Genomic DNA, 14570 nt, shown 5'->3' with positions numbered 1-14570 from the left:
GCAGAGCTCAGGTCTGACCTGAAGCTTCCCTTGCGCTGAAGCCTCTGCAGTCAGTTCTGACACCTCCTGTGACGTCTACGCTGGGTAGGGTCAAGGCTCTAATGACGTGTGAGATGACCCAGAACCCCACCGAAGATGGAAAAGCCTTGGCAAAAATGGCCCGTTAGCTTCAGGCCCTCTGAACTGAGGGCTCAGCAAGGCCAAGTATGAGCAGAAGTTTGAGGGAGAAGGGCCTGTTCTATCCACAGAAGGGTCAGGATCACGTCCAGTGTGCCCCATAAATCCCAAGCCAAGCAGAGGGCAGCTCTGATGCTGTACCATCTGCTGTGGATATCATTACCCAAAGGGGAGTAACTCGAACAGCCAGCCTCCAATGCCCATGGAGCCAGGCCTGGTTGGGTTGGAGTATAGATTTAGATCTATGAAAGAAAGCATTCTGAGTTTGAGGGATTTAGGTTCTAGGATTTCTCACCCCTGAGACCTCTGCAAGGCATCTCTAGGCCTCCTCCAATTCCCTCCCTGACCACACACACACACACCTTCACACTATCTTCAAATCCTGGGAAGTCTCAGCTGTTGGGGCAGTTTCTGCTCCTCAGTTTTGGGGACAAGCCTTGCCTAGTACAAATCTAGCCCTTGAGCCCTGAGACCTTGGTGGTGTAAAACTCATGGCAAGGTAGCAACCATAGGCTAGAAACAAACCCAGGACTTGGGCTGATGCCCTGTTAGGGGTTTTAGGATTGGTGAGGGCACCACAGCTTTGCCTGACCTGCACAGCCCCCTTCCCTCCTGTACTGTGGATGGAAGCCAAGGACTTCCTCAGACCCCCACTGGTTGCCTGGCTACACTGGGCACTGGGCTGGATGATGTGCTGTTTGAAAGGACAGCATACTCAGGAGATTTCAATGGGGCTGATTTCTTGGCTGCTGTGTATTTGGGGGATGGAGGTTGGGGAGAGAGGTAGAAACCTGCTGCCTCTTAAACCACCCTGTATAAAATCTGCAATACAGCTTTTCCATGTATCTGTGCCTGAAATGTCTGCAATAAAGAGGTGTTTGTAAACTATGGTTCCTTTCTTTTTGCCTGAGGGTGCCAGGTCATGCAGGGGGATGCTAGGGAACAATGTGATGTTTGTGGTGGGACCTTCTCTGCCCTTGCAATTCCTGGGTCCGTGACTTCACGGGTCCCCTCAGGTCTTGGGTTACACTGACCCACTTCCCAAAGGGGAAACCGAGGCTCCTACCAATTTAGCTTGTTCCTGGGGCATCTGAGGGATTCAGCTTGGGCAACCAAATTGACCCGGTCCTAGGCCCACCATGAGCCCATGCTTTGAGAGTGGACATGGACCGGGCGGGATAACCTGAGGCAAGTAGGGCGCTTTGGGCGGTCCAGTATGTGGACATTTGCTCTGCCTCAGCCTCGAGGAACTCCCCAGACCCTACTAGCGCAGGGGCAGGACCGCGCGAGGGGCGGGCTCCGGTAGGGGCGAAGCGTCCGACCCCCAGCCCGGAACCTTTCTTCTCCGCTCTGCTCAGGTTCCGGGAGACGAGTCTGGGGCGGGCCGGAAGTGGAGGCGGTTGGTGGGGTTGGCGGGGCTCAGGGACGCGGCGCGGGTGGCGGTTTGCGAGCTTTGGGTGGACCGAGTGTAGTGACTGGTCCCACTGTCTGGTCCTGGCGGGGTAGTGCTCAGCTGGACGGTGCGCGGCGGCGGCGAACGAACGCGGCGCGGACCCGGGCGCCCGCGTCTGGGCCCATGGCCTCCTCCTGCGCGAGCATCGACATCGAGGACGCCACGCAGCACCTGCGGGACATCCTCAAGCTGGACCGGCCCGCGGGGGGTGAGCCGGAACGGTGGGGGTGGATCCTTGGTGAGCGGGCAGAAGGGCGGTGCGGGCCTCGGCCACCCTCATGGCCCTCGGGTCACTCAGGACCGGCTCTGCATCCTCCCGGCTGGTGAGGGCAGACGAGGGTCGGAGCGGCAAATCCCTGAGCTTGCTTGCTGAAGGGCGCAGACCCCTGGGTGCGATCCTGCCCCATCCCGGAGCCGGGCCGTACTGCCTCGTCCTTCAGCGTCTCGGCTGAAGGTGAGGCACCTTCTCTGAATTCGCAGAGCCCACCAGGTGTCCTGGCCGCAACGTCTCTAGTGTTCCTGGGACTGGCCCGGGTTCCCTACCCTTTTGCCATAGTTCAGAGGCCTAGTCTGGGCTCTGTATGCAGAGTTCTGGATCTAGACCTAGGCGCTGTGCTGAAGAACCGCTGATCTCCCTATGCAACTTGCCCTTCCTTCTGGAATAAAGACTCTAGGCATGCGATTCTGAAACTGATTTTCAGGAGGAAGGTGACCACCCCCAATTCCGTGTCCTCTCTGGGTTTAAGGCAAATCACAGACTGCACAGTCCTGATTGGATCTACAAACATCTGCAAGCCCTAGTTTACGTCCATTCGTTTAAACTTTTCTTGGGTTTGCAGTGGTACCTCAGAGCTGCTCCTGCCCTCAGTGAGCTCCTAGGACACAGAGCTAACAAGGTGTAATATAATGCTATTCTCATTGAGAGAGAGAAGTGTTTGGCGCTGTGATGGGGATAGGGTGGGTGGGGTGGGGGTTGGAGAATGCCTGAGAACAGATCTGAGAGAAGAGCAATGTTTAGGCTAGGACCTGTAATATAGAGAGGGGCTTGGGTGTCAGGAAAGACATTCTGCAAAGAGGAAATAGCATATGTGAAAGTACCAGTTTTATGGCAGGTTCAGGGACCTGTGAAGTGTTGTAGTGGTTGAGAGACTGGCTGGTAATGGTGGTGTGGATGTGCAGTGGCCAGAGCTGAGAATTGGTGTTTCCTCAGACCCTGTTGTGAAACCTGCTGGAAGGCCCAAACTGGCTCCCTTTGGAAGCAGGCACTGGTGCTCACTCCTGGGTTTAGCTAACCTCTAATCTCTGAGAAAATCTATCTGCTGCCTGGAACCACCAAGTCCTTTTCTCCAGGCCTGGAGTGTGTGCTCCTTGGACTCATGAGCTTGGCCTGGCCCTCTCATGCTTATTAGCTGCTAGCAAACTAGTTAGTCTTCACAAAGGTTTGGTAGAGCCTGGCATGGGTAACGTGTAACTTGTTTGTTTGTCCTCATGGTAGCCTGCCTGGAAGGGAGAGTGGTCAGCTTACCCCTGAGCAGCTAAGGTGGCTCTGATGCAAGTGAGGTGGCCTGTAGTCTTTCCTCTTAACTCTTTGCTTACTGATTGGTACTTGATTCCCCTGTTTGCCAAGTAGCCCTTGCTTGTCTCCTCTCACTGGAGGACCATGTGAGACCCCAGGCAGTTTTGTGACTAGAAACTTGTCATATTCCTTGAATATGAGGCCCTACTCTCCTTGCTACCTGGGAGTTTTGGAGTAGTGTCTGAACCTATGAGGGTGCTTGAAACACAGCCAATGGTAAACAACTGAAAGGCTATCTTTCCTGATTACACACCCTACCCCATAATTTCTCTACTCTTTGTCCAACTCCTTCATGTCCATTCCTCCAGGGTGGCTTCTTCTGAGCCATTTCCGTGTCAAGCAGTCTCCTTCCTTTCTTACTTCCACATCTTATCATGTCTTTCCATGCCTTAGAAGCCCACCCTCTCTTCTCCAACCCCTCCACTACTTTGATGTAGGCCCTGGTATCTCTCACCTGGATTCTCAACTATCCTGCATGCTACTTTAGAGCAGTCAGTCCTCTGGCCATAGCAGATCATGTCACTTTCCCATTTAAAACTTTTGTGGCTCTCATTACCACAGGGAAAATCTAAGCACCCTAGCCTCATACCTGAGACCTCTGCAGCCTTGTTTTCCCTCCATCCTTCCCATGTTTGTGTGTTCTAGACGCGCTGGCTCTGATGGCACCTCCTCTGTAAAGTCTGTCCTGACCCTTCCCATGCCCTTCTTCAAGTACACAGAGTCCCTCTGTACTGACCCAGGCCTGAGTATTAATTGGACTCAGAGCATTCTTATACCCTTCCCCCAGGTAGAAGAGCTTCATGCTTGGTCCTAGCGTGCATTAGGTTCACCATCAGTGTTTATGGAATAAAGGTTGAACAAAGGGCCCTCCTCCCCACTGACAAGCCTTGTTGAGTGTTCCTAGAGCATCTCATGGTTCTTGAGTGAAGCTCTGCAGGAGGAGAGGCCAGTGGGCAGGTGGAATAACTTCATCAGAGTGGCCCTTTCTGTCTCTAGGTCCCAGTGCAGAGAGCCAGCGACCATCTAATGCCTACAATGGAGATCTCAATGGGCTCCTGGTCCCAGACCCCCTCTGCTCAGGTGATGGTACTTCAACAAACAAGACTGGTCTCCGAACCATGCCTCCTATTAACCTGCAGGAAAAGCAGGTCATGTGAGTGTCTGGGAGATGGCAGTGGTGGTGATGGGGTCTTTGAGGCATTTGTGAACTAAAGACATAAGGTGAGGGGAGAGGGTCCAGCAGCCTCTGCTGCTTCCCCACTAGATGACCTGAGGTGGAACACTTAACCACACTGAGTTTGCACTAGGATGAGGGGCAATGACAAGCTCAAGGGCTTGGCCTGGATCTGAAGTTTGGGCACCTGGTTTAGTGTGGAAGTAGGGCCATTCCCAAGGAGGGAGGTGAGTAAGGGAAGCTGTAGGTTTGGGGACCAGTGAACCAGGCAGAGTTGGGCATCTGAGACTTTACACTTTCACCAGAGTGTCTGTATCTTCTCCCCCCAACCCTGCCCATCGAGACTTTGGGTGGACAAGAGTCACGCTATGCACCCCTCCCCCCAGCTGCCTCTTAGGAGACGACAGTTCCACCTGCATCGGGATTTTGGCCAAGGAGGTGGAGATTGTGGCCAGCAGTGACTCTAGCATCTCGAGCAAGGCACGGGGGAGCAATAAGGTGGGCACCAGGATGTCATGGCATGTATAACGGATGGGGCACACTTAGGCTGTCCCTCCCCCATTCCATGCTGCCAGTACCTATGGGGACTATCCTGACAGATAGGTAGTGTATCCCAGTCTCAGGAAGCCAGGGTTGGCTGCCAAGTCTCTGTGGGAATCTGGCCCCAAGAATTGTGAATGGGTGGCTGGGCCTGCGCATATGGCCTCTACTGTCCCCAGGCATGCCGGGGGCTACCTCAGCTCCAGGAAAGCTGCCCCAGCCCTTGACTTCTATGACCTTCCTCACTCTTGATTATCAGGTGAAAATCCAGCCCGTCGCCAAGTATGACTGGGAGCAGAAATACTACTATGGCAACCTGATTGCTGTGTCCAACTCTTTCTTGGCCTATGCTATTCGGGGTGAGTAGGCACAGTACGGAGGAGGGAGGTGTTCTGCTAGTAGCCCCAGAGATGCAGCTTTACTGTCCGGTCACTCAGCCCACTCAGACCGTAGAGGTATAATGGAAGGCTTGTCTGTGCTGGCCCCAGCTCTGCCAGGCCTTCTGGAGCCGAGTGAGAAAACAGAGATTGAGACTGGTAGTGGCAGAGAGACAGGCAAGGGCAGGGCTTCTCTGCTGCTGCCTGGGCCTAGATACTTATTCATGGCCTACCGCTCTCCTGATTCTAGCTGCCAACAACGGCTCAGCGATGGTACGGGTGATCAGTGTCAGCACTTCAGAGAGGACCCTGCTCAAAGGCTTCACAGGCAGTGTGGCTGATCTGGCCTTTGCACACCTCAATTCCCCACAGCTGGCCTGCCTGGATGAGGCAGGCAACCTGTTTGTGTGGCGCTTGGCCCTGGTTAATGGCAAAATTCAGTATCCTTTCCCAGGGTGGGATGGGGGACTGAAGAAAAGTGGGCGGAGCTGGGTCTGCCAGACATACCTCATTATCCACCTGCCTAGCCCTTAACACCCTGCTCAGAGAAGAGATCTTGGTCCATATCCGACAGCCAGAGGGCACTCCACTGAACCACTTCCGCAGGATCATCTGGTGCCCCTTCATCCCTGAAGAGAGTGAGGACTGCTGTGAGGAGGGCAGCCCAACGGTGGCCCTGTTGCATGAGGACCGGGTGAGGGGGCTGGGCCTGGGGGGGAAGGAGGGGGCCAAGTAGCAATGGTGTGGTCACGGGCTGAATGCTTACCTCCCTGTACCTGCTAGGCTGAGGTATGGGACCTGGACATGCTCCGCTCCAACCACAGCACCTGGCCCGTGGATGTCAGCCAGATCAAGCAGGGCTTCATCGTGGTAAAAGGCCACAGCACAGTAAGCCTGCAACTGACTGCCTTTGCTGCCCTCCTCTCCCCACCCCTTTATGTCCCTTATCTATTCCCTGTTCCCACAGCTGCCCAGATAGCTTTCTAGCACTCTGCCATGGGAACTCGGAGCACAGAGGGACCCGTCTCCTGTGGCGCTCACACCTAACCATGCACCCTATGGATCTGGTGTTCTCTACAGCACCCCGCCCCCATTCATTGTCTTTCATACAAACACGCAGATCCGCTTTGGGTCAGCCTAGCTCACTGCCATCCTCACCTGAGGAAGACTTGCTCCCACCTCTAGTCAGGTGGCAAAGCAAGGCTTTTTGGGTTCTTCCCAGTGCCTAAGTGAAGGGGCCCTCTCACCTGATGGGACTGTCCTGGCTACCGCAAGTCATGATGGCTTCGTCAAGTTCTGGCAGATTTACATTGAGGGGCAGGATGAGCCAAGGTAAGGCGGAGCCTGAGGGCCTGGGCTCCCCCAGGTAGGAGATCAGATCACCCACTCAGGCCACTCATATACCTGCCTGCAGGTGTTTGCACGAGTGGAAGCCTCACGATGGGAGGCCCCTCTCCTGCCTCCTGTTCTGTGACAACCACAAGAAACAGGATCCTGAGTGAGTGAGTGGGCAGGCAGGAGGGTGGTGGGCTGGACTTTGGGCTCCCAGCAGGGGCCCAGCCAGCCACTCAGTGCCTTGTTGCTTTGCAGGGTCCCCTTCTGGAGGTTCCTTATTACTGGTGCTGACCAGAATCGGGAGCTGAAGATGTGGTGCACGGTGTCCTGGACCTGCCTGCAGACCATTCGGTAAGCAGGGGCTGTGGGGCTGGGCAGGGGCAGGGTTGGGTTCCTTCCACCCTCTCAGTCTCATTCATTCTGCCTCGTGGCCACCCCCTCCAGCTTCTCCCCAGATATCTTCAGCTCAGTGAGTGTGCCCCCCAGCCTCAAGGTTTGCCTGGACCTCTCAGCAGAATACCTGATTCTCAGCGATGTGCAACGGAAGGTGGGCTGCAGTGGGGACACTCTGGGCAGATCTGATATCATCAGGGAGGACAAGGGTGTGTGTGGCACATCCACATCTTCCCAGCCCCTGAGCTCAGCTGTGAACTCGCTACCTGTGCAGGTCCTCTACGTGATGGAACTGCTGCAGAACCAGGAGGAGGGCCGTGCCTGCTTCAGCTCCATCTCTGAGTTCCTGCTCACCCACCCTGTGCTGAGCTTCGGTATCCAGGTTGTGAGTCGCTGCCGGCTGCGGCACACTGAGGTGCTGCCAGCCGAGGAGGAGAATGACAGCCTAGGGGCTGGTGAGCTGCTCAGGGTCAGGGATGTGTGTTGGGATGTAGGGGAGTGCTGAGGCACAGAGGGCCAGGGGCTTAGTCGTCCACATTGTCCTTGTAGATGGGACCCACGGAGCTGGTGCCATGGAGTCTGCAGCTGGTGTGCTCATCAAGCTCTTTTGTGTGCACACTAAGTGAGTGTGCTGGGGAGGCCCGCCTGTGCCCTGTCTGTGCCCCTCCCTACCCTGCTGACTCTGACTCTCATATTCTCCCCCTGCTCTCCCTGCAGGGCATTGCAAGATGTACAGATCCGCTTCCAGCCACAGCTGAACCCTGACGTGGTGGTCCCGCTCCCTACACACCCTGCCCATGAGGACTTTGGTGAGTTGGGGGTGACAGGAAAGCACTGGGGTCTGAGATCTGACTCAAGTGGCAGCTTTTCCCACAGCATTTGTAGAGTCTCGACCAGAACTGGCTTCTGAGGGCCTGGGATCGGCCACTCACGGCTCCCAGCCTGACCTCCGACGCATCGTGGAGCTGCCTGCACCTGCTGACTTCCTCAGTCTGAGCAGTGAGACCAAGCCCAAGCTGATGACGCCTGACGCCTTCATGACACCTAGCACCTCCCTGCAGCAGGTATGCTGCGGGAGGAGTGTGGGGCACAGGGAGGGAGGCCCTGGGAGTGCCCCCCACAGCCACAGCCCTCGTTCTCCACATCTCCCCAGATCGCTGCATCTCCCAGTAGCAGCAGCAGCAGCAGCAGCAGTTCCTCTCTTACAGCGGTGTCTGCCATGAGCAGTACTTCGGCCGTGGATCCCTCCTTGCCCAGGTGAAATGAGGGTCAGAGTTAGGGCGTGTCAGGGGCTGGTGCCAGGTGATGCCAGGCTCTGGCTGCTTACACTTTATCCTTCCTGCCAGCAGGCCACCTGAGGAGCTGACCTTGAGCCCCAAGCTACAGCTGGATGGTGGTCTGACAATGAGCAGCAGCAGCAGCCTGCAGGCAAGCCCACGTAGCCTCCTGCCTGGCCTGCTCCCAAGTCCGGCCGACAAATTGCCTCCCAAAGGGCCCGGGCAGGTGCGTATGTGGGTGTGTGTGAAGTGCAGTATAGCAGGTGTATGGGAGTGGGAAGGCTGGTGGCAGTCTCCTCCCACAGCACCCTGTCTTCTGGTCCTGCTCTTCCTCAGGTGGTCCATGTTTCCCCTGAGGGTATCTCAGCCCCCGGTGTCCCTGGAGGGCAGATCCTCAGTCTTTCCATCCCCACCTCCTCTCCTCCTGGGCTGCGGCCATTTTTGACCTTCCTCCCCCTTCCCCGTTGTCCCATCTCTCATCACTATACACACCAGCGCTTCGTCTCTGTACTCCTTTTACTCCCACTTCCCACCACCTAAGTTCCCACCTTTGGCCTACCTCAGGTGCCTACTGCTGCCTCTACACTATCCCTGGAGCTGCAGGAAGTGGAGCCCCTGGGGCTACCCCAGGCGTCCCCCAGCCGCACCCGCTCCCCCGATGTTATCTCCTCAGCTTCCACTGCCCTGTCCCAGGATATCCCTGAGATCGCATCTGAGGCGCTGTCCCGTGGCTTTGGCTCCTCCGCTTCAGAGGGCCTAGAGCCAGACAGTATGGCCTCAGCTGCTTCAGCACTACACTTGCTGTCTCCACGGCCCCGGCCGGGACCCGAGCTTGGCCCCCAGCTTAGCCTGGATGGAGGCCCTGGGGATGGGGATCGGCATAGTACCCCTTCCCTCCTGGAGGCAGCCTTGACCCAGGAGGCCACAGCCCCTGACAGTCAGGTCTGGCCTACGGCACCAGACATTACTCGTGAGACCTGCAGCAGCCTGGCAGAGAGGTGAGGAGCTTAGGAGGGGGAAATGTGCTGATGGTAGGGGCTTCAGATAGAGTCATCCACTGCTGAGTTGGCCTGTCCCCCCAGCCCCCGGAATGGCCTCCAGGAAAAGCACAAGAGCCTGGCCTTTCACCGACCACCTTATCACCTGCTACAGCAACACGACAGTCAGGATGCCAGTGCCGAGCAAAGGTAGGCACCACCCCGCACCGTTCCTCTCACAGGGCCAACAAGTGGGTAGGTGCCTATTTCTCTCCATGCCCTTCCCACAGCGACCATGATGATGAGGTGGCCAGCCTGGCCTCTGCTGCAGGGGGTTTTGGCACCAAAGTTCCCACTCCACGTCTTCCTGCCAAGGACTGGAAGACCAAAGGATCCCCTCGGGCCTCACCCAAGCTCAAGCGAAAGGGCAAAAAGGATGACGGGTAGGACGGGTCCTGGGGCCAGGGAGAGGGGTGGTCTTCAGGCTGCCTGCTTGACATGGCCTGAGGCGCTTCTCCTCTATGGCAGGGATTCGTCCATGGGATCCCGGCTCACAGAGCACCAGGTGAGCGAGCAAACACCCTTTCTGCATCTGGGACTCCTGCCTCTGGGGGTGGGGTAGGTTCCAAGCCTTCCCCTGGTCTGGTGTGTGGGGATGGGCGGGGCGGGCATCATGTGACTGTTGGTGTTCCTGGCAGGTGGCAGAGGCCCCTGAGGACTGGCCAGCACTAATCTGGCAACAGCAGAGAGAGCTGGTGCAGCTTCGGCACAGCCAAGAAGAGCTGCTACAGCGTCTGTGCACCCAACTTGAAGGCCTGCAGAGCACCGTCACGGGCCACGTAGAACGTGCCCTAGAGTCACGGCACGAGCAGGAGCGTATCCTTCTGGCACAGCATGGGGCGGCAGCAGCATTCTTGGCCCAGGGAGGGATATGGGACCTGCTGCAGCCCTGTTCCTTAGCTACAATGCAGAACGGCGACTGGAGCGGGCACTGGCCGAGGGACAGCAGCGTGGTGGGCAGCTGCAGGAGCAGCTGACGCAACAGCTGTCCCAAGCGCTATCTTCAGCTGTGGCTGGGCGGCTGGAGCGCAGCATACGGGATGAGATCAAGAAGACGGTTCCTCCATGTGAGTTTCGCGTGGAGACTTCTGGGTGGGCCAGATGGGAGTGGGGCCCCCTACCTGACAAGCTTCTTCTCATGGCTCTACCTTTTCCTCCTCACCCTGTCCCAGGTGTGTCTAGGAGTCTGGAGCCCGTGGCAGGCCAACTGAGCAACTCAGTGGCCACCAAACTCACAGCCGTGGAGGGTAGCATGAAAGAGAATATCTCCAAGCTGCTGAAGTCCAAGGTGCTGTGGGGCCCGAGGTGAGGGAGGTTGGTGGTTGGTGGGCTTGGGCTCAGCTTTCAACTCAGGCCCCTTCATCCACCCCCAGAACTTAACAGATGCCATTGCCCGAGCAGCCGCAGACACGTTACAGGGGCCAATGCAGGCCGCCTACCGTGAAGCCTTCCAGAGCGTGGTACTGCCCGCCTTCGAGAAGAGCTGCCAGGCCATGTTCCAGCAGATCAATGATAGCTTCCGACTGGGCACGCAGGAATGTGAGTAGGGTCATATGCCCCAAGAAGGGAAGGGCTATCGTCTTCTCCCTACCATCCCTCTCATGGCCCCCATGGTCACTTCTCAGACTTGCAGCAGCTGGAGAGCCACATGAAGAGCCGAAAGGCACGAGAACAGGAGGCGCGGGAGCCCGTGCTGGCCCAGCTGCGGGGCCTGGTCAGCACACTGCAGGGAGCCACGGAGCAGATGGCGGCTACCGTGTCCAGCAGCGTTCGGGCTGAGGTGCAGCACCAGCTGCACGTGGCTGTGGGCAGGTGTGTGGGCAGGGCACTGAGCAAGGTGGTGGGTTTGGAAAGGGCCAGACCCAACTGCCTGTCAGCCTCATCTCCCTCACTTGCCTTTGCAGCCTGCAAGAGGCAATTTTAGCGCAGGTGCAGCGCATTGTTAAGGGTGAGGTGAGTGTGGCACTCAAGGAGCAGCAGGCTGCCGTCACCTCTAGCATCATGCAGGCCATGCGCTCAGCCGCTGGCACACCTGTCCCTGCCACCCACCTCGACTGCCAAGCCCAGCAAGCCCATATCCTGCAGCTGCTGCAGCAGGGCCACCTCAATCAGGCCTTCCAGCAGGTAAGCCAGGCACTAAGCCCAGATAGAGTCAGGAGTCTCCTGACAAGGCCCACACATCATACATTCCACTCTACCCATCATGCTTTGGGTGGTCTGGCCTCAGCAGACTCTTTTTGGTTCTCTTTGGCCTCCAGGGCATTTCCCTTGCTTTTCCCTCTGGACCCTGGATCCCTTTCTTCCTACCTCAGTCTACCTAGTTTCAGAACCACCCTTCTCAGGAAAACTTTCCTGATTCCCTAGAGTAACAACACAGCCCTACAGTGCTCTCTCTGGGCCCCAAAGCATCCCCCTCAGGATGCCCTACTCTGGTCATCCTCTCCCAGGCCACATAGCCAGACAAGCAGGCATTCCATCCTGACATTAACTATAAACTCTGTTCTCTACTCAGGCCCTGACAGCTGCCGACCTGAACCTGGTGCTGTACGTGTGTGAAACTGTGGACCCAGGCCAGGTTTTTGGGCAGCCACCTTGCCCCCTCTCCCAGCCTGTACTCCTTTCACTCATCCAGCAACTGGCCTCTGACCTTGGCACTCGAACTGACCTCAAGCTCAGGTGAGTGGGCATAGTCAGGGACTAGGGCTGTGGTGAAGGGCGGGGAGCAGTTCAAAGCAGCGACTCCCACTCCTGCCTGACTCCCCTCCTTAATTTTCTCCACCAATCCCCTCTGTACCCACCCATCTCAGGCTTTGAGGCCTCCATTATCAGCCTCTGGGCCTCATTGCCACCAGGGGGCACTCCTCTCTGCTGGAGGTCACCTGTAGCCTGTCCTTTTCCTAAACCCCCAGCTACCTGGAAGAGGCTGTGATGCACCTGGACCACAGTGACCCCATCACTCGGGACCACATGGGCTCCGTCATGGCCCAGGTGCGCCAGAAGCTCTTCCAGTTCCTGCAGGCGGAGCCACACAACTCACTTGGCAAAGCGGCCCGGCGTCTCAGCCTCATGCTGCACGGCCTTATGACTCCCAGCCTCCCTTAGCTCAGCCTGCCTTGCCCAGGATGGGGTGGCACTGAAGGTCAGCAGACAGGCCTAGGCCAAAGCAGGGTCATGTCTGCCCTTTACCTGCTCAGGCTCCCACCTCTGGCGTGTTTGATGGGGATAGCACTGGCTATGGTCTATAGGTTGTGGTAGCCAGCAGGTTAGGCTGGGCCCAGGGTGGGTATTGTGCCTTCTTGGGTTCTGCCATGCCTGGAGCATGACCCCTGAGATTATGACACCACTTTAGTTGAATTTCCCATGTTCCTTTTTACCACCAGTTTGGTTCTTTTTGTTTTTGAAAAACATTGAGAAATTCAATTAAATGATTTTGGAATAAAATGGAGTATGTGTGTGCTTTTCGTATGTCTTTGGCATGACTTTGATAACTGCCCTTTGTTACCTGCCCCCTCTCCTGGAGCTCTGTCTAGGCCAACCCACCCCAGGGCCCTGGACAGCCACCCTCATCTGCCCAACTGCCTTCTCAGATCTCCACTCTCCATCTCTGAGGCAAGGCAAGGGCCCTGGGATCAGCTCAGCACCACCCCGAGCTCCTGGGTTCTCCTCTCTGGAGTCCCTCCCTTCTTTGCCTATCTGAACTGGGGGGCGGGGCTGCTGGCTGGTTTGAGCTCCACCGTCACCCCCCATCCAATCACAGTTCCTCCTTCTGGGGGCTGGGCCGAAGGGCTGCGCTCCAAGCTGCCAGCTCTGGCACTAGGCTCCCAGCCCAGGGAAGATGTGCTGCCGCTTCTGTCACCGCTGGCAACCGCCCTGTGCACTGGGGCTGTTGCTGCTGCTGCTGCTGCCCCTTGGTGAGTGCCGGCGTGCTGGACCCAGCCCAGTCCACACACCCCGTCCCCAGGCTGAGTGTAGGTTGTGTGGGAGCTGAGGCACAGCCCTCCTGAGCGCTGAGAGTCAGGGTGGAGAGGAGGTGAGAGGGCTCCAGGGAGGGATTGTGTGCCAGTGGCTTTAGGATGTAAAGTGAGGGTGGGAACTGAGCCCTAGTTTCGGAGGGAAGAACCCCCAAATTCCACAGTCCCCATCCTGATAAAGGGAGACTTGACCTCTTGAGGGACTCCCAGACCAACCGTGGGATCTCTGAGGTCCTCTCTTAGGGTCGAACCTGGATCCCAACCCCCTCTACTCTGCCCTACCCATCAGAAAACACCTGTCTCTGGGGAGGGGATGGAAAGGCCAAACAAAGATTGTCTAGGCTGCAGAGAAACTGGACCTTGCCAGGGGACCTGCCTCCTTTCACCATGTCCACACTCTCATTTGGACCATTCTCACCTGACCTGGGACCCAGAAGCTCGGAAGAAGAGCCAGCCCCTGGGACAAGACTTCTCCTTCCCCCATCCCCACCTATCCTGGCCAGGTCTGCCTAGAAGGGGGCAGAGGCAGGTGGTCCCCAGATGTGCCCCTTAGTTCCCTGGGGTACCCCTTTCACGCTGAGTCACGTCCCCAGAACGCTCCCTGGTAAACAAGCCCCTGGGGTTTGGCGGCGAGGGGCGGGGATGGTGAGGGCGCGCCACCTCATCCTATCAACTATTCTCCACCCCCACCCCCAGTCCTTGTATCTCCCCTGGCAGCAACCACAGCGGTCCCAGGCCGCTGTGACACCATATACCAGGGCTTTGCCGAGTGTCTCATCCGCTTGGGGGACAGCATGGGCCGCGGAGGTGAGCTGGAGAGTGTCTGCAGGTACGGGCAGGCGTGAGGGCAGCAGCCCAGCCCCACACCCTTGGGGTCCGAACCTCTTCCCTCCCATTCCAAAGCCCCCTGCCCAACCTAATTACCCTAACCCCACACCCTTGACAGGTCTTGGAATGATTTCCACACCTGTGCCTCGCAAGTGCTGTTGGGCTGCCCTGAGGAGGCCGCCGCTGTGTGGGAGTCACTACAGCAAGAAGCTCGCCGGGCCCCACACCCAGATAATTTGCACACTCTGTGCGGCACCCCTGTACGCCTTCAGGAGCGCGGGGCGGGCCCAGAGACCAACCAGGAGACGCTGCGGGCAACAGCGCCAGCACCCACTCGGGTCCCCGAGCCCCCTCTGCTGGCAGCTGCTTTGGCACTCGCCTGCCTCCTGGGTCCTCTGGCCTAGCCGGTCTGGCCGGGTAGCAGCGTGTCCC

General features: G+C 57.5%; 2 protein-coding genes across 2 annotated transcripts; both read left to right on the top strand.

The window, feature by feature from the left end:
• Positions 1-1753: 1753 nt before the first annotated feature.
• EDC4 (enhancer of mRNA decapping 4) lies at positions 1754-12441 on the top strand. Its single transcript, XM_007457262.1, has 29 exons — positions 1754-1838; positions 4203-4359; positions 4767-4878; positions 5180-5279; positions 5548-5737; positions 5844-5991; positions 6081-6185; positions 6520-6629; positions 6712-6795; positions 6888-6983; positions 7077-7179; positions 7300-7480; positions 7575-7647; positions 7743-7834; positions 7890-8089; positions 8179-8282; positions 8372-8528; positions 8867-9300; positions 9385-9489; positions 9570-9722; positions 9808-9844; positions 9978-10155; positions 10251-10406; positions 10512-10627; positions 10713-10878; positions 10965-11151; positions 11244-11463; positions 11852-12015; positions 12249-12441. Exons 1-29 carry the CDS (start codon positions 1754-1756, stop codon positions 12439-12441), a joined length of 4206 nt encoding a protein of 1401 aa, XP_007457324.1.
• A 733-nt stretch (positions 12442-13174) lies between these two features.
• On the top strand, positions 13175-14542 carry NRN1L (neuritin 1 like). Its single transcript, XM_007457263.1, has 3 exons — positions 13175-13250; positions 14007-14139; positions 14257-14542. The coding sequence occupies exons 1-3, from the start codon at positions 13175-13177 to the stop codon at positions 14540-14542; spliced, it is 495 nt and encodes a 164-aa protein (XP_007457325.1).
• Positions 14543-14570: the final 28 nt, after the last annotated feature.

The sequence above is a fragment of the Lipotes vexillifer genome, unplaced genomic scaffold (assembly GCF_000442215.2).
Source record: "Lipotes vexillifer unplaced genomic scaffold, Lipotes_vexillifer_v1.1 scaffold504, whole genome shotgun sequence".
In the NCBI taxonomy this organism is placed as follows: domain Eukaryota; kingdom Metazoa; phylum Chordata; class Mammalia; order Artiodactyla; family Lipotidae; genus Lipotes; species Lipotes vexillifer.
Note: the sequence above shows the minus strand (reverse complement) of the source record. Positions and strands in the feature narration are given on the sequence as shown.

Bases quoted from the DNA above. Each gene is read 5' to 3' on its own strand.
- EDC4 (XM_007457262.1), top strand. From the start codon at position 1,754: ATGGCCTCCTCCTGCGCGAGCATCGACATCGAGGACGCCACGCAGCAC. The intron at 10,628-10,712 runs GTGCTGTGGGGC...ATCCACCCCCAG, and splicing joins CCAAGCTGCTGAAGTCCAAG to AACTTAACAGATGCCATTGC. The intron at 11,152-11,243 runs GTGTGTGGGCAG...TTGCCTTTGCAG, and splicing joins CTGCACGTGGCTGTGGGCAG to CCTGCAAGAGGCAATTTTAG.
- NRN1L (XM_007457263.1), top strand. From the start codon at position 13,175: ATGTGCTGCCGCTTCTGTCACCGCTGGCAACCGCCCTGTGCACTGGGG. The intron at 13,251-14,006 runs GTGAGTGCCGGC...CCCCACCCCCAG, and splicing joins GCTGCTGCTGCTGCCCCTTG to TCCTTGTATCTCCCCTGGCA. The intron at 14,140-14,256 runs GTACGGGCAGGC...CACCCTTGACAG, and splicing joins GAGCTGGAGAGTGTCTGCAG to GTCTTGGAATGATTTCCACA.